This window comes from Macaca nemestrina, chromosome 20, assembly GCF_043159975.1.
Source record: "Macaca nemestrina isolate mMacNem1 chromosome 20, mMacNem.hap1, whole genome shotgun sequence".
Taxonomy (NCBI): domain Eukaryota; kingdom Metazoa; phylum Chordata; class Mammalia; order Primates; family Cercopithecidae; genus Macaca; species Macaca nemestrina.
Window position 1 is genome coordinate 3,125,895 of NC_092144.1, and position 22,734 is coordinate 3,148,628.

General features: G+C 57.0%; 2 protein-coding genes across 7 annotated transcripts; one reads left to right on the top strand and one right to left on the bottom strand.

Annotated features, from left to right (window-relative positions):
- The first annotated feature begins 683 nt into the window (after nt 1-683).
- On the top strand, nt 684-8,289 carry LOC105485486 (GIPC PDZ domain containing family member 3). 2 transcript variants are annotated; one of them, XM_071086051.1, is made up of 6 exons: nt 684-908; nt 1,584-1,769; nt 1,902-2,082; nt 3,811-3,923; nt 4,195-4,289; nt 4,403-8,289. In XM_071086051.1, exons 1-6 carry the CDS (start codon nt 684-686, stop codon nt 8,025-8,027), a joined length of 4,425 nt encoding a protein of 1,474 aa, XP_070942152.1. In that variant the 3' UTR covers nt 8,028-8,289. The 2 variants fall into 2 exon arrangements, with proteins under 2 accessions (XP_070942152.1, XP_011746184.2); XM_011747882.2 differs by having other exon boundaries at nt 4,195-4,276; nt 4,403-4,688.
- Nucleotides 8,290-9,553: 1,264 nt separating this feature from the next.
- LOC105485476 (thromboxane A2 receptor) lies at nt 9,554-21,215 on the bottom strand. Of its 5 annotated transcripts, XM_071086249.1 has the most exons (4): nt 20,193-20,757; nt 19,157-20,098; nt 13,653-14,521; nt 9,554-10,718 (listed from the first exon to the last, which is right to left on the bottom strand). In XM_071086249.1, exons 3-4 carry the CDS (start codon nt 14,436-14,438, stop codon nt 10,473-10,475), a joined length of 1,032 nt encoding a protein of 343 aa, XP_070942350.1. In that variant the 5' UTR covers nt 14,439-14,521; nt 19,157-20,098; nt 20,193-20,757; the 3' UTR covers nt 9,554-10,472. The 5 variants fall into 5 exon arrangements, with proteins under 5 accessions (XP_070942350.1, XP_024649669.2, XP_024649672.2 ...); XM_024793901.2 differs by lacking the exons at nt 19,157-20,098; nt 20,193-20,757 and adding an exon at nt 20,838-21,215; XM_024793904.2 differs by having other exon boundaries at nt 19,184-20,207.
- Nucleotides 21,216-22,734: the final 1,519 nt, after the last annotated feature.

Sequence of the window (22,734 nt, forward strand, 5' to 3'; positions counted from 1 at the left end):
ATAATAACATTAAAAATAATAAAATAAAATAAAACAATGACCTCGCCTAGCAGAGAGTAAGTGCCCCAGCACCCTCAGCCATCCCTGTCCTTTTTTTTTTTTTCTTTTTGAGATGGAGTCTGGCTTTGTTGCCCAGGCTGGAGTGCAATGGCACCATCTCGGCTTACTGCAACCTCCGCCTCCCGGGTTCAAGTGATCTCAGCCTCCCGAGTAGCTGGGATTACAGGCGTGTGCCACCGCCTCCGGCTGATTTTTGTATTTTTGGTAGAGACGGGGTTTCACCATGTTGCCCAGGCTGGTCTTGAACTCCTGACTTCAGGTCATCTCCCAGCCTCGGCCTCCCAAAGTGCTGGGATTACAGGCGTAAGCCACCGCTCCGGGCCTGTCCCTGTCCTTATTTGTGGTCCCTGTTCTTCCAGGGTCCTGAGCTCAGGACCCCCAGACTGCGGGTATCCCCGGGGAGGGCGCAACTGGCCCTGGCAGGGCCCAGACACCTGGGGCCCAACCCACCCCTGCGCACCCCGCGGTGTCGCCTTCCCGGGCGGCTCGGGTTCCCGGATCCCCTTACCCGGCCTTCTCGGCTGTCGCGTCCCGGGCCGGGGGAGGGGAGGCTTCAGGAAGCGACGGATCCGGCGGCGGCGGCGGCGGCGAGGGCCCGGGTGGGTGACCGAACTTCTCCCGCCATGGAGGGCGCAGTGGCCCGGGAGGCCCGGGAGGCCGAGGCCCCGCGCGCGTCTGCGCCCCCGCCCGCGCCCTCGGAGCCCCCGGCTGCGCCCCGCGCCCGCCCGCGCCTGGTCTTCCGCACGCAGCTGGCGCACGGGAGCCCCACGGGCAAGATCGAGGGCTTCACCAACGTCCGCGAGCTGTACGCCAAGATCGCCGAGGCCTTCGGGATCGCGCCCACCGAGGTAAGGACCCCGGACACCCGCGCCCGAGACCATCCGCCCGATGTGGTGAGGGGTGGGGAGCTTGGACGCTGGACGGGAGACCCCAGATCCCCGGATCCCAGACGTCGGGGTGGCTGCCTAATCGCCGGATCTCAGAGACGCAGCCCTCAGAGAACGGGGTGCCACACCCCAGGGTTCCCCTTTGCACGCTCTGCGCAAAACATGGGGAGGTCTTAGGTCTAGCGGACCCCTAGATATTCCAGAAAATCCTCTGCGCAGACCTCGCTTGGAGCGGACCCCAGCCCTCGGGGAAGCTCCTCTGTGCTTCCTGGAAATAGCTGGCATCTGGGGTTCCAGATGGTCCCCTTGTAGATGGGAAGTCTGAGGCCGTGATGCGGTTGGGGGGGTTCCTGGGCATTTTTCCAATCCGGGTCCGTTTGGTCTGCAGCCCCCAGAGGGCGCCAGCAGATTAAACCTGGAGGTCTGGGGGCTGGAGGTCCTGGAGGTATGGAGAGGGGTCTCCACCTGCCGGAAGCCGCCTTCTCCCTCCTCTCTCCATTCTCGGGAGGTCCCACGCCTTGCCCTTTCCCATGGGCTGGGATCCTGGTCGCTGGGGACAGGGGCCTGCGCAGACAGGGCAGCTGCATGGGAGGATGCGTGCCCTGGCTACCTCTGCGTTCCTTCTCCCCCGGGAAGATTTTATTCTGCACCCTCAACAGCCACAAAGTGGACATGCAGAAGCTCCTAGGGGGCCAGATAGGCCTGGAGGATTTCATCTTTGCCCACGTGCGAGGCGAGACCAAGGAGGTGGAGGTCACTAAGACAGAGGACGCTCTGGGGTTGACCATCACGGACAACGGGGCCGGCTACGCCTTCATCAAGGTGCCCGGGAGGGGGTGGGCAGGTGGCCTCCTGGGGTCCAGCAACTGCCCCCACACTCTGGGTCGACCTGGGTTCTGGGGATTCGAGGCGGGTGGCTGGGGTTGCCCTGCCAGCGACGCTGGATCCCTGCAGAGAATCAAGGAAGGCAGTATCATCAACCGGATCGAGGCAGTGTGCGTGGGTGACAGCATCGAAGCCATCAACGACCACTCCATTGTGGGCTGCCGCCACTACGAGGTGGCCAAGATGCTCCGGGAGCTGCCCAAGTCCCAGCCCTTCACCCTGCGCCTGGTGCAACCCAAGAGGGCCTTCGGTGAGGCGGGCGGGCTGGCGGGAGCTCTTCCCGAAGTGGGTCCTACCGATGCCGGGGGTGGAGGAGGGTCGGGGATGGGATGGGCTGGAAGGTTCTAGGTGCACCCGCTGCATGGCTACTAGCTCCTGGCAGGGTAACAGAAACTGGTAGTTTCTATTAATAGATTGTTATGGAACCAGTCTGTGGGGGAGGGGTGGGGGAGAGACTGGGTAAAGTGGAGTGGGAGGAGGAGGCCTCCAGAACCACTTTGTAGCCAGGCTGGGAGCTTTTTTTTTTTTTTTTTTTTGAGAGGGAGTCTCACTCTGTGGGCCTTGGATGGAGTGCAATGGCCCGATCTTCAATCTCAGCTCACTGCAACCTCCGACTCGCGGGTTCAAGCGATTCTCCTGCCTCAGCCTCCTGAGTAGCTGGGATTACAGGCACCCGCCACTGCGCCTGGCTAATTTTTGTATTTTTAGTAGACACGGGGTTTCACCGTCTTTACCAGTCTGGTCTCGAACTCCAGACCTCAGGTGATCCACCCGCCTCAGCCTCCCAAAGTGCTAGGATTATAGGCGTGAGCCACTCTGTGCGCAGACTGGGAACTTTTAAAGTAGTGCTTTGAGGTCATGGTGGATTCTAGAGAATGAGAATATGAGAAAAGTTTTCTTTCTTTTTTTTTTTTTTTTTTTTTTTTTTTTTTTGAGACGGAGTCTCGCTCTGTCGCCCAGGCTGGAGTGCAGTGGCGCGATCTCGGCTCACTGCAAGCTCCGCCTCCCGGGTTCACGCCATTCTCCTGCCTCAGCCTCCCGAGTAGCTGGGACTACAGGCGCCCACAACCGCGCCCGGCTAATTTTTTGTATTTTTAGTAGAGACGGGGTTTCACCGTGGTCTCGATCTCCTGACCTTGTGATCCGCCCGCCTCGGCCTCCCAAAGTGCTGGGATTACAGGCGTGAGCCACCGCGCCCGGCCTTTTTTTTTTTTTTTTTTTTTTGAGGCGGAGTCTCAATATGTCGCCCAGGCAGGAGCGCAGTGGTGCGATCTCAGCTCGCTGCAACCTCTGCCTCCCAGTTCAAGAGGTTCTCCTGCCTCAGCCTCAGGAGAAGCTGGGATTACAGGCGTGTACCACCATGCCAGGATAATTTTTGTATTTTTAGTAGAGATGGGGTTTCATTATGTTGAACAGACTGGTCTCAAACTCCTGAGCTCAGGTGATCCACCCGTCTTGGCCTCCCAAAATGCTGGGATTACAGGCGTGAGCCACTGCGCCTGGCCGTGCCAGCTAATTTTTAATATTTTTCTTTTTTTGAGATGGAGTTTCACTCTTGTTGTCCAGGCTGGAGTGCAGTGGCGCGATCTCGGCTCACCGCAACCTCTGCCTCCCAGGTTCAAGTGATTGTCCTGCCTTAGCCTCCCAAGTAGCTGGGATTACCCAGACAAGAACATACCTAGATTGAGGCTCCTGCCACAAGGAGGGTCCCAAGCAGTCCCTAGAAGAGGGAGAATGAGGGCATGGGACTGGGACATTAGTTCTAAACTTGCTCCATTACACCTCATTCTAGACTTGTGATTTAGTTTGCTGGGGACGGGAAGTGTGGAATCTCGAAAGGGTCTCTGGAGATTCGCCGCAAAGGAGGACTTTGAAGGGGAGGAAGATTCTAGAAAGGCTCGGCTGGTGGCCTCCCAGGGTTTACAAAGATGTGGCTCCACCCAGAACCCATGGCCATCCCTCACTCTGTTCCCTCCAGATATGATTGGCCAGAGAAGTCGGTCCAGCAAATGTCCCGTAGAGGCGAAAGTGACCAGTGGGAGGGAGACCCTGCGGCTTCGTTCTGGGGGGGCTGCCACAGTGGAGGAGGCGGTGAGTGAAGGGGAGGGGTTCTTCCCAGGCTTCTGCACCTGCAGTTCTGCCACTGAGTCAGTGTGGCCTTGGGCAAGAACTTCTCGGAGCCTCGGTTTCTCTGCCTGCAAAATGCGTCCTCGTTGAAAGGTGGGGCAATGATGTGGGTACCAGCACTACTGACTCATGTGAGGGTCCAGTCCACTCTAACCTTAGGGGTGGGGGTCTGGAGGGGCTGGGCTGGAGGGCTTCAAAGTTTTTCACCCCTGACTTCCCTCTCCTGTGCCCTCAGCCCAGTGAGTTTGAGGAAGAAGCATCCCAGAAGGTTGATGACCTGCTGGAAAGCTACATGGGCATTCGGGACCCCGAGCTGGGTAAGGGGCCAGGGTAAGCTGGGGGGCCCTGGAGGGAGGGCAGCCTACGGGAGGAGGCAGGGGTCCCAGCGGGAAGTTTGGAGTGGGGAGTGCCCTCACTGACAACCCCTCCGGCATGGCCCGCAGCGTCCACCATGGTGGAGACGTCCAAGAAGACAGTGAGCGCCCAGGAGTTTGCACGCTGTTTAGACTCCGTCTTGGGCGAGTTCGCCTTCCCCGACGAATTTGTGGTGGAGGTGTGGGCCGCCATCAGCGAGGCCAGGGAGGCCTGTGGCTAGTCTGCCCTGGGGGAGCCCAGCACAGCCCCAGCCTGGAGCCCCGCCCCCTGCCCCAGCCCTGCTCCAGAACCCAGCCCTTCTCTAGAATCCAGCCCAGATCTGAGGCCAAGCTTTGTGCTAGAGCCCAGGCCAGCTCTGAGACCAAGCCCAGCATTGAGAACAAGCCGTGTTCTAAAACTCAGGCCAGCCCTGAGACCAAGCCCAGCTCTAGAACCCAGATGGGCTCTGAGACCAAGCCCAGCTCTAGAACCCAGATGGGCTCTGAGACCAAGCCCAGCTCGAGAACCCAGATGGGCTCTGAGACTGAGCCCAGCATAGAGACCAAGCCCTGTTCTAGAACTCAGGCCACCTCTGAGGCCAAACCCAGCTCTAGAACCCAGATGGGCTCCGAGACTAAGCTCAGCTCTAGAACTCAGATGAACTCTGAGACGGAGCCCAGTATTGAGACCAAGCCCTGTTCTAGAGCCCAGGCCAGCCCTGAGGCCAAGCTCAGCTCTAGAACCCAGATGGGTTCTGAGACTATGCGCAGCTCTAGAACCCAGATGGGCTCTGAGAATGAGCCCAGCATTGAGACCAAGCCCTGTTCTAGAACTCAGGCCAGCCCTGAGACCAAGCCCAACCCTAGAACCCAGATGAGCTCTGAGTCCAAGCCCAGCATAGAGACCAAGCCCTGTTCTAGAACTCAGGCCATCTCTGAGGCCAAGCCCAGCTCTAGAACCCAGATGGGTTCTGAGACTAAGCTCAGCTCTAGAACTCAGATGAACTCTGAGACCAAGCCTAGTATTGAGACTAAGTCCTGTTATAGAGCCCAGGCCAGCTCTGAGACCAAGCCCAGTTCTAGAAACCAGATGAGCTTTGAGACCAAGCCCAGCTCTAGAACCCAGATAAGTTCAGAGACCAAGCCCAGCATTGAGACCAAGCCCTGTTCTAGAACTCAGGCCACCTCTGAGGCCAAGCCCAGCTCTAGAACTCAGGTCAGCTCTGAGACCAAGCCCAGCTCTAGAAACCAGATGAGCTCTGAGACAAAGCCCAGCTCTAGAACCCCGATAAGTTCTGAGACCAAGCCCAGCATTGAGACCAAGCCCTGTTCTAGAACTCAGGCCACCTCTGAGGCCAAGCCCAGCTCTAGAACTCAGGCCAGCCCTGAGACCAAGCCCAGCTCTAGAACCCAGATAAGTTCTGAGACCAAGCCCAGCATTGAGACCAAGCCCTGTTCTAGAACTCAGGCCAGCCCTGAGACCAAGCCCAGCTCTAGAACCCCGATAAGCTCTGAGACCAAGCCCAGCATTGAGACCAAGCCCTGTTCTAGAACTCAGGCCACCTCTGAGGCCAAGCCCAGCTCTAGAACCCAGATGAGATCTGAGACCAAGCCCTGCTCTGAAGCCCAGGCCAGCTCTGAGATGAAGCTCATCTCTAGAATCCAGCTGAGCCCTGACAACAAGCCAAGCTCTGGAACCCAGACAAATTTTAAGACCCAGACCAGCTTGGAGACCAATCCCAGTTCCAGAATCCAGGCTAGTTCGGAGACCAAGCCCTGCTGGAAAACTCGAGCTGACTCTGGAACTCTGGACAGCTCCACAATGCAGCCACACCTGGACACTCGGTCTAGCTCCAGAACCCCAGTTAATTTTGGAACCCATGTGAGATTCATGAAGCAACCCAGCTCTGGAACTCCAGCCAGCTCAGGATTCAGAGACAGCTCCCAAACCAAATCCTATTCAAGAACTCAGACCAGCTCAGAAACCCAGGTCCACACAACTGCCCAGTCCAGATCCCAAGCCCAGTTGCATCCAAGTACCCATCCCCACCCTGCAGCCCAGTCCAGCGCCAGTGACGATTCCAGCTCTGAGACTGAGCCCAGCTCTAGAACCTCACCTAGTGCTACAACCAGGCCCAACTGCAGGATTCAGACCAGCTCTGGAACCCCATCCATCTTGGAAGCAAGGCCCAGCTCCAGCACACAGCTTGGTGCCAAGCCCCACTCTCCCTGCAGAATGCAGGTCAGCTCTAGAATGCAGACCAATTTCAAGGCCTGGCCAAGCTCCAGAGCTCAATCCAGCCCAGGCACTGCACTCAACTCTAGAACTCAGCTCAGTTCTGAAGCACAGGCTGGTTCTGAAATCCCAGCCAGCTCCAAAACACAGACAGTGGCTGAGACCCAGCCAAGTTCCAGAATCCAACTAAGCTCAGGAGTCCTACCTAGTCCTGGGACCCAGGCCATCGCAGCAACAGAGTTAAGCTCCACAGCCCCGTCTAGTTCTGACAGCAGGCCCAACTCCAAGACCCAGCGCTGCCCAGGAGCTCGACCAGCCTCTGGGACTCAATTTGCCTCTAAAACCCTGCCAGGTTCTAGGTACCAGCTCCAGACCACAGCCTCAGAGAGCTCTGGTATTCAACTAGACTTTGGGAAGCAGACCAGCTCTGGAAGTCAGCCTAGCTTTGGAACTCAGCCCAGCTCTGGGACCCAGATAAGCTCAAGAATTCAAGCCAGCTGTGGAAGTCAGCTTAGTTCTGGAACGCAGCTGATTACTGGAGCCCATCCCAGCTTCAGAACTCAGACCAGTTCCGGAAACCAGCTCAGCTCTGGGACCCAGGCCCGTGCAAGAATTCAGCTCAGCCTCGGAGCTCATCTTAGCTCCAGAACCCAGTCCAGTCCTGAGACCAGGCTCAGCTCTGCGGCTCAGCCCAGCTCTGGAACCCAGCCCAGCTCTGGAACCCAGCTCAGCTCTGGAACCCAGCCCAGCTCTGGAACCCAGCCCAGCTCTGGAACCCAGCTCAGCTCTGGAACCCAGCACAGCTCTGGGATTCCGTTCGGCTCTGAAACCCAGACTGGCTCAAGAATTCAGCCCGACTCCGGAGCCCGCCTTAGCTCCAGAACCCAGTCCAGCTCTGAGACTGGGCTCAGCTCTGAAACCCAGACTGGCTCAAGAATTCAGCCCAGCCCTGGAGCCCACCTTAGTTCTGGAACCCAGACTGTTTCTGGAACCCAGTCCAGTTCCAGAACTCACATCAGTTCAAGAATCTGGCTGAGCCCTAGAAATGGGCTCTCCCCACAGACCGCTGGCCTTGACCCTAGAATCCAGCTTGAGGCCCCTGCCGCAACCCAACCTCAGCCCGCAGGCCCACCCCCCAGAGACCCCACCCCAGCCCCTAGCAAAGACCCCCAGCCTCTGCCTCAGCCCCAAGAGCAGGTACGTGGCACCCAGGCCAGCCTTGGCCCCATCCCAGGCTTATCCCTCGCCTCCTACCCGGCCCCTCAGCCGCAGGTCTCCTCAACCCCAGAGAAGCCAGCCGTCTCTCCCAAGCCCCAGGTGGGACCCCAGAAATCCACCCCCCCCACCATATCTGTCACTCTTAGTCCTGCCCCCAGAGGCCTCCTGAGTTCCCAGCTGTCTGAGTCCCCAGCTCTGGCGCCTGCCCCTTCCCCAACTCTGGAGGAGCCAGAGCCCCACCCTTACCGCGGGGGATCGTAGCTTGGCTGTGACCTAGCCTTGGCTCATGTGGTTCTCACCCTCTCCTGTCCCTCCCAGCCTGGGACCCCAGAAGCAGCAAGTGACCTTATTTCCCCAGCAGGCGGTGGTGGCGGGGTGTGTGGTGGAGAAAACAGGGGCTTCGGTTTCACCGGCCCTGGCTCAGATCCAGGTCCTTGGAGGGAAAAGGAGGGCAGGAGATGGGTTGCACCGCATGTACCCTGAGGGTTCATGGTGAATAAAGGCACCTTCCGTCTCTGCAGCCTGGTGTGTCATTTTGCAGGGAGTTTGGGGGAATGCCAAGATATGGGGCTGAGGGGTTGACGGAAACTATGGCAACCTCTCGAGCACCTACTGTGTACCAAGCACTTCATTAAGCACCACATAGGGATGAGCTTACGTGCCTGCATGGGACAGGTGCTCCACGAAGACCCAGCCATTGGTCCTTTTTTTTTTTTTTTTTTTTTCCCCTGAGATGGAGTCTGGCTCTGTCGCCCAGGCTGGAGTGAGTGGCGCAATCTCGGCTCACTGCAAGCTCCGCCTCCCAGGTTCACGCTATTCTCCTGCCTCAGCCTCCCGAGTAGCTGTGACTACAGGCGCCCGCCACCACGTCCAGCTAGTTTTTAAATATTTTTTTTTCTTTTTTTTTTTTTTTTTTTTGAGACAGAGTCTCGCTCTGTCGCCCAGGCTGGAGTGCAGCGGTGTGATCTCAGCTCACTGCAACCTCTGCGTCCCGGGTTCAACCAATTCTCCTGCCTCAGCCTCCTGCATAGTTGGGATTACAGGCACCTGCTACCACGCCTGGCTAATTTTTTGTTTGTTTGTTTGTTTGTCTTTAGAGACGGAGTTTTGCTCTCGTTGCCCAGGCTGGAATGCAATGACATGATCTCAGCTCACCACAACCTCCACCTCCTTGGTTCAAGCGATTCTCTTGCCTCAGCCTCCCGAGTAGCTTAGATTATAGACATGCGCCACCACGCCCGGCTAATTTTTTTTTCTTTTTTCTTTTGTATTTTTAGTAGAGATAGGGTTTCTGCATGTTGGTCAGGCTGGGCTCGAACTCCCGACCTCAGGTGAACCGCCCGTCTCGGCCTCCCAAAGTGCTGGGACTCCAGGCATGAGCCACCACGCCCAGCCATTTTTGTATTTTTAGTAGAGACAGGAGTTCACCATGTTGGCCAGGCTGGTCTCGAACTCCTGACTTCAGGTGATCCACCATCCTCAGCCTCTCAAAGTGCTGGGATTACAGGCATGAACAATCACACCTGGCCCAATTATACCTACTTTTAATAACATGCAGATTCAAAGGTGGTTTGACCAGGGCTAACCTGAAGCCCTCCCATGACAGGCTGCTGGGAGAATTCTAGGCGGTACCACCCATGAAGTGATTACGAAACACTCGAGAAACAAGTGGGGGAGGAACCGAATCCTCTCTTCCCTCCCCATCCTCCCCAGCCTTGCCCTTGTCTGCCCCGGGTGAGGTTCAGTGCACAAAACCCCAGAGACTGACAACTGGACCCCAAGGAAAATAAAACCAAAGGCAGAGATATATTTTGGCAACAAAAGGGGGTGCCCCCGTTCACATTCAATTTTTTCTGGACAGAACCTTCCCGGTTGATGGTTCAAAAGGAAGCAACAGTACCCCAGCAAGTAGGTCAAATTCAGGGTGAAAGAGCAATGGAAGGCCGGGCGCAGTGGCTTACGCCTGTAGTCCTAGCTGCTCAGGAGGCTGAGGCACGAGAATCGCTTCAATCCAGGAGGTGGAGCTTGCAGTGAGTTGAGATTGTGCCACTGCACTGCAGCCTGGGCCACAGAGTGAGACTCCATCTCAAAAAAAAAAAAAAAAAAGAAAAAAGCCAGGTGCAGTGGTTCATGCTTGTAATCCCAGCACTTTGGGAGGCCGAGGTGGATGGATCACCTGAGGTCAGGAGTTCAAGACCAGCCTGCCCAACATGGTGAAACCGCATCTCTACTAAAAATACAAAAATTAGCCGGGCATGGTGGCATGTGCCTATAGGCCCAGCTACTCGGGAGGCTGAGGCAGGAGAAACGCTTGAACCCGGGAGGTGGAGGTTGCAGTGAGCTGAGATGGTGCCACTGCACTGCAGCCTGGGGAACAGAGCAAGACTCCATAAAAATAATAATAATAATAATAGCTATGCAAGACTCTCTTCCAATGTCCCCGCGCCCTTCCTGGGGCTGGGAGGGGCGCAGAGAAGTGGTAGGAGCTCTGGATGGGAAAAGGGAGCCGAGAAAGGGAGAAGTCTTGGTAAAAGGGAGAAGTTGGGGATCCCCGGGTTGGATTGGGGTCAACCCCAAAACCCTGCTGCTGACGCCCACTGTCCATCCAGCACCCCCAGCTCCCGAATCCTCAGAACAGGCATCTGGGCTGTCCCAGGGGGCCGAGGGCTCCGCGTAAACGCGCGGGAGGGGCGCTCTGTCCACTTCCTACTGCAGCCCGGAGCGCTGCGTGAGCTGCGGCTGGAGGGACAGCGACCTGGGCCGGGTGCTGAGGCGGGGCTGCAGGCGCCGGAGCACGGCGCGGCGGAACAGGATGTACACCCAGGGGTCCAGGATCTGGTTCCACGTGGCCACGCGCAAGTAGATGAGCAGCTGCTGCTCCGTGGCGCGGGACAGCTGCCCGGAGGGGCTCATGGCAGGCGGGCTCTGCAGCACTGTCTGGGCGATGAAGACCTGCAGAGGGGACAGCGGTCAGCCTAGGCCCTGCCTCCAGCCCCACCCGCCCCGGTCCCTGCCCCGGGTCCCCTGAGATCCAGGGTCCACTCCGTTTTTTATTTTTATTTTTGAGACACAGTCTCGTTCTGTCGCCCAGGCTGGAGTGCAGTGGTGCGATCTCAGCTCATTGCAACCTCCGCCTCCCCGGTTCAAGCAATTCTCCTCTCTCAGCCTCCCAAGTAGCTGGGATTACAGGTGCCCGCCTCTACACCCAGCTAATTTTTGTATTTTTAGTAGAGACGGGGTTTCGCCACATTGGCCAGGCTAGTCTCGAACTCCTGACCTCAAGTGATCTGCCCACCTCAGCCTCCTAGAGTGCTGGAATTACAGGAGTGAGCCACCGCGCCTGGCCGGTGTCCTCTCTGTTACTGCATTGCTGGGTGACCTCAGGAGAGTTAACTAACCTCTCTGAGCTCCTTCTGATGGGTCCATAAATTAGAGCACTGTTAGCCAGACAGTGGCTCATGCCTGTAATCTCAGCATTCCGGGAGGTCAATAGGAGAGAATCGCTTGAACCCAGGAGTTCAAGACCAGCCTGGGGAACATAGTGAGACCTCATGTCTACAAAAAGTAAAAATAAACTAAAAAGTTACCCGGGCATGGTTGCACTCCAGTCTGGGTGACAGAGCAAGATCCTGTCTCAAAATAAATAAATAAATATAATTTTTAAATAATAAAAATTATATTTATCTGTAGGCCAGGATGATAGGAAATTTTTAAACTCTATTTAAAAGTAAATATTTAAAATAAGAATGTTATCTACAAATTAGTATAAAATAATCAATTATATGATAATATAATTATTATTCATAATTATAATGTTGCATATAATTGATATATATCATTTATCATACAATTATATTGTAATAAATGTTACATTATATTAAGATAATTTGTTTGAGACCAGCTTGACCAACATGGTCAAACACCATCTGTATTAAAACATACAAAAATTAGCCGGGTGCGGTGGCACGCACCTGTAGTCCCAGCTACTTGGGAGGCTGAGGTGGGAGGATCCTTGTACCCAGGAGGCAGAGGCTGCAGTGAGCTAAGATGGCACCACTGCACTTCAGCCTGGGCAACACAGCGAAACTCCATCTTAAAATGAAATAAAATAAAATAATTTGGCTGGGCGCAGTGGCTCACATCTATAATCCCAGCACTTTGGGACGCTGAGGCAGGCGGATCACAAGGTCAGGAGATTGAGACCATCCTGGCTAACACGGTGAAACCCTGTCTCTACTAAAACTACAGAAAAAATTATCTGGGCGTGGTGGCAGGCACCTGTAGTCCCAGCTACTTGGAAGGCTGAGGCAGGAGAATGGCGTGAACCTGGGAGGCGGAGCTTGCAGTGAGCCGAGATCGAGCCACTGCACTCCAGCCTGGGCGACAGAGTGAGACTCTGTCTCAATATAATAATAGCACTAATAATAGCAACAATTATATATATGTATATATAGTTGTTTTTTTTGTTTTTTTTGTTTTTGAGATGGAGCCTTGCTCTGTTGCCCAGGCTGGAGTGCAGTGGCGTGATCTCAGCTCACTGTAACCTCTACCGCCTGGGTTCAAGCAGTCCTCCTGCCTCAGTCTCCTGAGTAGCTGGGATTACAGGCGCCTGCCACCATGCCCAGCTAATATTTTGTATTTTTAGTAGAGATGGGGTTTCACCATGTTGGCCAGGGTGGCCAGGCTGGTCTCGAATGCCTGGCCTCAAGTGATCCACCTGTCTCACCCTCCCAAAGTGTTGGGATTACAGGCATGAGCCACTGAGCCCGGCCAAAATAATTTATATTATATTAGAATGCATCACTATATTAAAAGCATTTCCTGGGCCTGGCGCAGTGGCTCACGCCTGTAATCCCAGCACTTTGGGAGGCCGAGGCGGGCAGATCACAAAGTCAGGAGTTCAAGACCAGCTTGGTCAACATAGTGAAACCCGGTCTCTACTAAAAATACAAAACAATTAGCTGGGTGCCTGTAGTCCCTGCTACTTGGGAGGCTGAGGCAGGAGAATCGCTTGAACCTGGGAGGCAGAGGTTGCAGTGAGCTGAGATCATACCACTGCACTCCAGCCTGGGCAACAGTAGGAGACCCCATCTCTAAATAAATCAAATAAATAAACAAATAAAGAAACAAATAAATAAATAAAATAATTTTCTGAGCACCTACGGTAGGCTGGATGAAGCAGCAATCGCAGCCAAGAAACACCCAGGGCACACCCTCATAGGCTCACACCTCTAGTCGGGAGACGGACACTGGGCCCGGGGGGTTACGGCATGGGGTGGGCAAAGCTGTGATGAGGAAGCGATGTCAGAGCCCAGAAGAGGTGCCTGACCTGGCCTGGGGAAGTCACTGAAGGGCAAATGGGAGTGGGCCAGGTGCATCTGCAGGAAGTGCCTGTGAGGACTTTCTTCTGAGGGTAATAGGGAGTCATGGGAGGGTTTAGAGCAAGGGTTGACCCATGGGCCAAATCTGACCTGTCACTTGCTTTGGGTTTTTTTCTTTTCTTTCTTTCTTTTTTTTTTTTTGAGACGGAGTCTTGCTCTGTTGCCCAGGCTGGAGTGCAGTGGCACGATATCAGCTCACTGCAAGCTCTGCCTCCTGGCTTCATGCCATTCTCCTGCCTCAGCCTCCCGAGTAGCTGGGACTACAGGCCTCCGCCACCATGCCCGGCTAATTTTTTTGTATTATTAGTACAGATGGGGTTTCACCATGTTGGCCAGGATGGTCTCGATCTCCTGACCTCGTGATCCGCCCACTCGGCCTCCCAAAGTGCTGGGATTACAGGCGTGAGCCACCACGCCCGGCTGTCACTATCAGGATTTAAATCCACCCTGGGTGACCAGAGGTCCAGTCAGGAGGGTAGCAGGACCCCACAGAGCCCCCACTCACCAGCAGGGGCAGCCAACACACGCTGGCCACCAGCATGATGCCCAGGAGCTGAGCCATCATCTCCACCTCGGAGTCCCGGGGACGCTGCTGGGCCGCCTCCTGCCCGTGGTAGACGTGGCACAGGGTGGCCACGCTGACGGTGTTCAGCAGGAAGGACAGCCCAACCGAGAGGCCGCCCAGCATGGAAAAGAGCAGCCCAAAGGCCACGTCCCCAGACTCGGCGCCCAGCGTCAGGAAGCACCAGGACCCCGGGTATTGCACAGTGTAGCGACCCAGGCCCAGCAGGGGCAGCAGGCCCAGCGCCAGCGCAGCCGCCCACACCAGCCCCACGGTGGCCCAGGCGCGGCGCTGCGAGGTGACCGCCGGGCGCGAGAAGGGCCGGGTGATGCCTAGGAAACGCTCCGAGGCCATGGTGGCCCCCAGCAGCAGCGGGGACAGGCCGAAGAAGATCATGACGACGCCCATGAAGCGGCAGAGACGGCAGCCGGGGTCCACGGCATGCCACTCGAAGAGCGCGGCGTGCTGGGACACCACGATGGCACCGGTCACCAGCAGCCCCAGGAAGTCGGTGAGGACGAGGCCGCAGAGGAAGGTGAGGAAGGAGGAGCGCGTGTGCGAACCCCCCTGCCGCGCCCCCGCCAGCACGCTCAGGGCCAGCAGGTTGGAGGCCAGGCCCACCACGCAAAAGGAGGCGGCGAACCAGGGCGAGGCGATCAGCCGCCTCTCCTCCAGGGTAATGTTTGTGGGCCGGAAACAGGGCCCCAGGGAACTGCCATTGGGCCACATGGCTCCAGAGCCCTGCGGGATCGGTCACCACCCCATCAGGCTGATGCTGGAGACAGGGCAGGCTGGCACTGGTTCAGGTACACCTGGGAGGCGAGAGAAGATTTGCTTGTGATTAATTCTGCATTTCAGTGTAAGCAGCTCTGGTGAACTCCTACACAACCTTCAATGCCCCAGCTCAAATATCCTCTCCTGGTCTTCCTTCCTTCCTTCCTTCCTTCCTTCCTTCCTTCCTCCCTCCCTCCCTCCCTCCCTCCCTCCCTCCCTCCCTTCCTTCCTTCCTTCCTTCTGTCCCTCCCTCCCTCCCTCCCTTCCTCCCTTCCTTCCTTCCTTTCTTTCGAGATGGAGTCTCACTCTGTCGCCCAGGCTGGAGGGCAGTGGTGCGATCTCCACTCACTGCAAGCTCTGCCGCCTCCTGGGTTAACGACATTCTCCTGCCTCAGCCTCCCTAGAAGCTGGGACTACAGGTGCCCGCCACCGCGCCCAGCTAATTTTTTGCATTTTTAGTAGAGACGGGGTTTCACCGTGTTAGCCAGGATGGTCTCGATCTCCTGACCTCGTGATCCTCCCGCCTCTGCCTCCCAAAGTGCTGGGATTACAGGCGTGAGCCACCGTGCCTGGCCTTTTTCTCCATTTTCATGGTGTCGCTTTTATAATAAATAAACCCTGAAATCCAGTTCTATTTTGGGAACAAAAAACATAACTTCTTCGGAATGGCAGGTTCCCCAGGGACGGCTGGTAGAGAGCAGCAGGCGGACCCGTTACCCTCTGTGGGGCTAAGCTCAGCCACACTGCACAACAACATCAGAGCCAAGCCGGGTGCAGCGGCTCACGCCTCTTATCCTAGCACTTTGGGAGGCCAAAGTGGGCGGATCACTTGAGGTCAGGAGTTCGAGACCAGCCTGGCCAACACAGCAAGACCCTATCTCTTAAAAAAATATATCTGGGTGTAGTGGCATGCACCTGTAATCCCTGCTCCTCGGAAGGCTGAGGTTGGAGGATTGCTTGAGCACCAGATATCGAGGCTGCAGTGAGCTACAATTGCACCACTGCACTCCAGCCTGGGCAACAGTGAGACCCTGTCTCAAAACAAAAACAAAAACAAAAACAACGCTAAAAAAAAAACCAAAAAATGGGGCCAGGTGTGATGAGTGAAGTAAAAATAAAATGAGATGGTTCAAGAACTGGCTTCTGGCCAGGCACGGTGGCTCACGCCTGTAATCCCAGCACTTTGGGAGGCCGAGGAGGGCAGATCACAAGGTCAGGAGATCGAGACCATCCTGGCTAACATGGTGAAACCCCGTCTCTACTAAAAACACAAAAAATTAGCCAGGCGTGGTGGCAGGCGCCTGTAGTCCCAGCTACTTGGGAGGCTGAGGCAGGAGAATGGCGTGAATCCAGGAGGCGGAGCTTGCAGTGAGCCGAGATGGCACCACTGCACTCCAGCCTGGGCGACAGAGTGAGACTCCACCTCAAAAAAAAAAAAAAAAAAAGAGGCCGGGCGCGGTGGCTCAAGCCTGTAATCCCAGCACTTTGGGAGGCCGAGACAGGCGGATCACGAGGTCAGGAATCAAGACCATCCTGGCTAACACGGTGAAACCCCGTCTTTACTAAAAAATACAAAAAACTAGCCGGGCGAGGTGGCGGGCGCCTGTAGTCCCAGCTACTCGGGAGTCTGAGGCAGGAGAATGGCGTAAACCCGGGAGGCGGAGCTTGCAGTGAGCTGAGATCCGGCCACTGCACTCCAGCCTGGGCCACAGAGTGAGACTGTCTCAAAAAAAAAAACAAAAAAAAAAAGAAAAATAAAAAAACAAAAATTTGCCGGGCGTGGTGGTGCACACCTGTAATCCCAGCTACTCGGGAAGCTGTGGCAGGAGAATTGCTTGAACCCAGGAGGCCGAGGTTGCAGTGAGCCAAGATCAAACCATTGTACTCCAGCCAGGGTGACAAGAGTGAGACTCCATCTCAAAAATAAATCAATACATAAATAATAACAACAACAAAACAAAAAGGTCCTATTAGGATCCTCATTTTGCAGATGGTGAAACTGAGGCACAGAGAGGTTAAGTCACTTGTCTAAGGTCACAGCACCTGGCTGGAGTGGATGTGAGGTTTTATTTAGTTTTTATTTTATTTTATTTATTTATTTATTTATTTATTTGTTTTTTTTTTTTTTTTTTGAGACGGAGTCTCGCTCTGTAGCCCAGGCTGGAGTGCAGTGGCCGGATCTCAGCTCACTGCAAGCTCCGCCTCCCGGGTTCACGCCATTCTCCTGCCTCAGCCTCCCGAGTAGCTGGGACTACAGGCGCCCGCCACCTCGCCCGGCTATTTTTTTGTATTTCTTAGTAGAGACGGGGTTTCACCGTGTTAGCCAGGATGGTCTCGATCTCCTGACCTCGTGATCCGCCCATCTCGGCCTCCCAAAGTGCTGGGATTACAGGCTTGAGCCACCGCGCCCGGCCTTAGTTTTTATTTTTCAGAGGTGGAGCCTGGCTCTGTGGCCCAGGCTGGAGAGCAGTGGCACAATCTTAGTTCACTGCAGCCTCGACCTCCTGGACTCCTGCCTTGGCCTCCACAGTGCTAAAACTACAGGTGTGAGCCACCATGCCTGGTCTAGCATTTTCTTAAAAGTTGGTCAGACTAGACTGGAACCCTGGCTTTGCTGTGTGCCCTCTCATTGACCTTGGAATTGGCATGTTTCTACTGTGAGCCTCAGTTTCCCTTCCTATAAAATGGGACTGATATGGCTGACGCCTGTAATCCCAGCACTTTGGGAGGCCGAGGCGGGCAGATCACCTGAGGTCGAGAGTTCGAAACCAGCCTGACCAACATAGAGAAACCCCGTCTCTACTAAAAATCCAAAATTAGCTGGGCGTGGTGGCGCATGTCTGTAATCCCAGCTACTCGGGAGGCTGAGGCACGAGAATCGCTTGAACCACCAGGAGGGGAGGTGATGTTTTGGGGCCAGGAACGGGGCCCCAGAGCCAAGATCGTGCCACTGAACCAGCTTGAGCAACAAGAGCAAAACTCTGTCTCAAAAAAAAAAAATGTGGGGGTGGGGGCTGGTGACGGGAATGAACTGATCCACATGAAGCACCCAGCACACCACAGCAGGCGCTCAGTGCTTGCTGGCCCTGAGGCAGTGCCTGGGCTGTGGGGTTGCAGCAGCTAATGCGTTCCAGGGCGGTCAAATGGGTGACTGTGGCCCTCACTCCCCATCTCATTTGTGGCTCTTTGGCCCGGCTGCTGGGCTTGGCTACACTTTATCCAGCCTCATAAATTATCCAGCTCCCTACAGCAGCATTGCGCTCCCTTCCTGGGCGGACAGCTAAGGCCATTGCCGCTGTGGTGGGAGGTGGGGCTTCCAGAGGAGAAACTGAGGCCTGGAGAGCAGATGCGGTGGGGGGCTCCTCGCGGTCTCTGGCAGTCATTGCCCTCCACCCCAGGCTGCTTTGATGCCTGGGATTTGGATTCCTGCACTTGGATTTCCCCTGGGACAAGGCGTTCCTCCCTCGAGAGCTGGTATGTGCCATTTCTGAACATTCCTTGGGACTCGGCTGTCCCTGCAGCCACTGCCCTGACCTCTGCCTGGAGCAACTTCCAGTCCCTCCTGGGTCTCAGGGTCTCCTCGACCACACTCCACTCACCGGGGGTCACACACCCGGAACTCCCTCACACCTCCCGTGGCTGGGAGCAAATGCATGGCCCAGAGCCCTTGGCCCAGGGGAGCCTGGAAACTGGCACTGAGTCCTTCTGGCCACAGCTGGCTGTTTCCAGTCCCCCCGCCACCTCCACTCCCCACCCTGGGTTCAGGTGATGGAAGCCGTCTCAAGTTCTCCAGGCAAGGAGGCCAATGTGGGGACCAGGCAGGGCCTCCCTTCCCTCCTGCATTGGCCAGGAGGGGCAGCAGGGGCCCCCACCCCGTGGGGGAGTAGAGCAGCACCGTGCGGCTCTTGGGAAAATTACGGTCGCTCCCTGTGTCTGGGGAGAGGTGTGGACCCAAGATCCCTTTTTCATGCTGAATAATTCCAGAATTTTGCAGCCTGAGAGCAGGCGTTTGCCCTTAGTGGGTGCAGGGTTCTGGAATTCTAACATGCTTCCTTCAGTCCCGGGACGCAGAATGCCTCTCCATTCTAGAATCCCAGGAGGCTGAGGTCCTGCAACTTTGATGGGAATTTGCCTGGGTCTCGGGTTCCAGAAATCTCTGTCTTAATTCCCGGCTTCTTTCTGGAAGGCGGACAGTGAGTTCCTCCTCATCCGATGCCACCCCTGACAGGGGACCCGGCTCGCGGGGCGCTGTTTCCAGAGGCCCAGGCGCTCGGCTGGGCGTGGGCACCAGGCCTGGCTCCCCCAAGCCTGGTTGCCAGTGGAATGTGATCCTCGGTTCCCAAACAGCAGGCCTCTCCTCCACTCCACGTTCCATCCTCATGCCCCGTCCCTCCTTCTCCTCCTCCTGCCTGGAGCGCGGCCCCTCATCATCCATCCATTTCTCAGCAAGTCCCCTCTCTTCAGCGCCCCACCCTGCCCGCCCCGCCTGCCTGTCATGGCCTGAGCCCATCCCGCCTCCCCCAGACAGGCTTGGAGGCTGTAGTCCCCGATCTCCCACTGCCAGGCTGGGGCTCCACCTTGCCGAGCCTTAGTTTCCCCGCTCGGTGCAATTGGGGGTGAGATTCTGATCTCCATGCCTGTGGGTGCTCAGCCCAGGCCTCCCTGGCTCTCACCTCTCCAGGGCGCCTGGCTATACTCACAGCTCAGCTCCCTGCAAGGTGTCCGGGCAGCCAGGAGGGAGCCCTGAGGCTCCGTGTCACCCCGGTCGACCTTGGACCTTGGACCCACAGGGCCCTTTTGGGCCTGAAACTTCAGGGACCAGGCCAGATCCTCCCATGCCTGCTGTAGACCCGAACGCTCATGGGCGCAGACCCTGCACGGATGTGGAGGCAGACACATTCCATACCCTAATGGGCCCACCTCCCCTCACCGCAAAGCTCCGTTTCCGGGAACATTTCCTGTTTGTGACACCAACAGGGTCCCCAGCCCATAGGGTGCAGGGCGGGGACTCCCCCAGCCAGCCAGACTCCCACCAGCCTTGTTTGGGCCCTGAGTCACGTGGCCCCCTGTGAGCCTCGGTTTCCCCATCTCTCTAGTGGGGGCTCCCCCAGGGAGCACGCAGGGAGCCTTCTTCACACAGGGGCCGGCAGGGGACCAGGGGGCGGGACCCAGGCAGTGTGGCTGGTGGTTAATGGTGGACCACGAGCTACAGTGATTCCACCAACATACACCTCAGGCCACCGCCGTGTGTGCACACTCGAGACACACACAGATAGCCAGACACACACAGGCAGAAACACAGCAGACACAGGCAGAAATGTGACAAACAGAAACACAGCAGGTAGACGCACAGACATGTACAGACACACACACAGAAACATGGCAGACACACAGACACACACAGACACACACAGAAACACAACAGACACACAGGCAGAAAGGTGACAGACAGAAACACAGCAGATGCACAGGCATGCACAGACACACATACAGAAACATGGCAGACACACAGACACACAGAGATAGACACACACAGAAACACAACACACAGACACACACAGACAGACACAGGCAGAAACACTACAGACACACAGACACACACACAGGCAGAAACACTACAGACACACAGACACACACAGAAACATAACAGACACACAGACACACACAGACAGACACAGGCAGAAACACTACAGACACACAGACACACACAGACAGACACAGACACACACAGAGACACACATAGACACACAGGCAGAAATGTGACAGACACAGACAGAAAAACACAGACACACAGGCAGAAACACAGCAGGTGCATAGATACACACAAACACACACAAACAGAAAGATGCACAGATGAACACATAATGTTTAACAGTCCCAGACGCTCGGCAGAAACAAACACACAGTCACACACACACAACCGCCACACACGCACAGACACAGACACACAACCAGAGCCACGCATGGTTCACTCCCAGAGACAAAATCACACACACACAGCCACACAACCACACTCGATCCCTGCCACATCCAGGGCCTGGGCCCCCTCCCCAGCTGCAGCCACCTGAGTCTGGGACCCCTGTTCACAGCCATGTGGCCCCACAGAGACCAGAGAGCACCCCCAACAGAATCAGCCTGGGCCACACCCAGATCCAGCTGCCTGGGCGCCCAGTGCAGGCCTCAGGGCACCCATGCCACCCCCGGGCCACACAGGGGACACCTGGCACCTGGCCGCTGTAACCGCGGGCTTTTGGACACACCCACAGCAGGGCAGGGCCAGCGCCGGATGCGCCCAGCAGCCCGGGCTCAAGCCAGAGCAGCGCATCCCGCCGTGAGCCGGCAGGGCGACCTCACCTTCAGAGACCTCATGTGCGGGGCTCCCACCTGGCTGGATCCTGCGCACGGGGGTCCGGGCGCCGTCTGGAGCTGGGCAGGCAGATGTGCGGGCGCCGAGGCTGGGGCGACGGCTGGGGGAAGGCAGAGGGAAGGGAAGGACGGGCTCCAGTGGGGCCTCCCAGGGAAACTGAGTCAGTCTGGCTGTGGCCAGGGGCGGGCCCAGCAGAGGACCCTGGCGCTGCCCCGTCACCGCGGGACACAGATGGAGGGCGTGGCGGCACAGGATGCCCCGGGGGCGCGGCCTGGACGAGTTCGCGGGGGCTAAGCCGAGCTGGGACGGGTAGGGGCCGCTGGCAGCCCGCGGCTCGCTCTCTCCGTCCTGTCTCTGTCTCTCGCTGTCTCTCATCAGCCCCGCCCACCCTGCGTTGGCCACGCCCCTCGGGCCCAGGCCTGGCTGACTTGGGGTCAGTGGGTGCCCCCAGCACGCCGGGACTTCCCCGCTGGGGAAGATGGCGCCCTTGGGACCCCCAGGCCGCAGGTGGCAGGGATGCAGTGGCTGCGGTGGGGGTGGCAGGGGCCCCTCCTCGAGAGCCTCAGCCCCTCCAGCCGCCCAGCGCCCTGCCAGGCCTCTTCCCGGCGCTCCCGCCGCCAGGCCCGCATTATTCACCATCTGGGCAGCACCCAAGGCCTGGAGGGGGCGGGGCAGGTCCAGGCGGATCGGCGCCCCGGGGGCGCCCAGACTCCAGGGCTCCAAATGCACTGGGTGGCTGAAGCCCGGCACACAGTAGTGTTATGCCCTGCTTAATACATGCAGGACGTGTTTGAGGCCCCTTCCAGGGGTGGGGTAGGAGGACAGAGGAATGGGGGTTGCACCAGACCCCACAGCCAGACTGAGAAAGGTGGTCCCAGAGCAGGTGAGCCGGGAGGGCTGGGGTGATGGCATTGCATGGGAGAGTCTCTTGAGGAGGAGGCTGGGAGGTGGCTTTGGAGCCAGAGGAGGAATGGTCTGGAGCCGGGCGGCGGCAGTGGGGGATGGGCACTTTCTTGCCCACCCCCAGCTCAGGCTGGGGAAGGAGGGAATGGAGCCGGACAGGAATGACTGAGAAGGTGCGGGACACAGGGCCTGGGACCATCTCTTTGCAGAGGGGGGTCCTTTGGCCTCCTTGGCCTTGTTTGCACACCAGAGCCAGACACAACCTTGAGTTAGGGACCGGACAAGTTGGCCTGGCCCTGACTCCACCCCACCCAGCCCCCTGGGCCCGGGAGGGCTGCAAGTCCAGGCTGAGTGAGGGGGATTCCCACCCTGGCCCGGTCCTCTCGTCAGCCCAGTCCGGAAGCCCCTTCCCCGGCTACCCCGCCCACTATCCTTCCTCCTCCTGGCCTTCAGCCACACCCAATCTCCCTTCCGAAGCTCCATCCCATTGAGTCACCAGCCATTTAACACAACTTCTGTCTTCCCTGGCAAGGAGCCCGTCCAACTCCTATGGATCTGGCAAAACCCTGGCTCCAAGGCCGCTGTTCCGTGAAGCCGACCTGAATCTCCAAGTCTTACTCTCCCCAACGCCTCTCTGTGTTCCAGCCTATACAGTGGGACAATTATGAGCTCCAAGTGAGACCTGAAACCGGGTCTGCCCTTCAGGATGCCCTAGGCTGGAGAAAGAACTGGACACAGACTGTTCTAGCCCCTCGGAGTCAGGGCTGGGCCAAAGGAAGTGACAGGGTCTAGGGAAGCCCAGAGGTGAGTTAGGAAGGCATCTTGTGAGGAGAGGGCATGGGAAGTGGGGTTTTGTGAGATGAATAGGAGCTCCCCAGGTCTGGGATACATGGCAGTGACAGGAAATGCATGTATAAAGCTTTGGAGGCAAAAGAGAGCGTGAGGCCCTTGCTACACTAACTGCAAGGAGGGCAGATGTGG

Excerpts from the sequence above, each read along its gene's own strand:
- LOC105485486 (XM_071086051.1), top strand. The coding sequence starts at position 684 with ATGGAGGGCGCAGTGGCCCGGGAGGCCCGGGAGGCCGAGGCCCCGCGC. Across the intron at positions 909-1,583 it reads TCGGGATCGCGCCCACCGAG|ATTTTATTCTGCACCCTCAA; the intron begins GTAAGGACCCCG and ends TCCCCCGGGAAG. Across the intron at positions 3,924-4,194 it reads CTGCCACAGTGGAGGAGGCG|CCCAGTGAGTTTGAGGAAGA; the intron begins GTGAGTGAAGGG and ends CTGTGCCCTCAG.
- LOC105485476 (XM_024793901.2), bottom strand. The coding sequence starts at position 14,438 with ATGTGGCCCAATGGCAGTTCCCTGGGGCCCTGTTTCCGGCCCACAAAC. Across the intron at positions 10,719-13,652 it reads TGTGTTGGCTGCCCCTGCTG|GTCTTCATCGCCCAGACAGT; the intron begins GTGAGTGGGGGC and ends TCCCCTCTGCAG.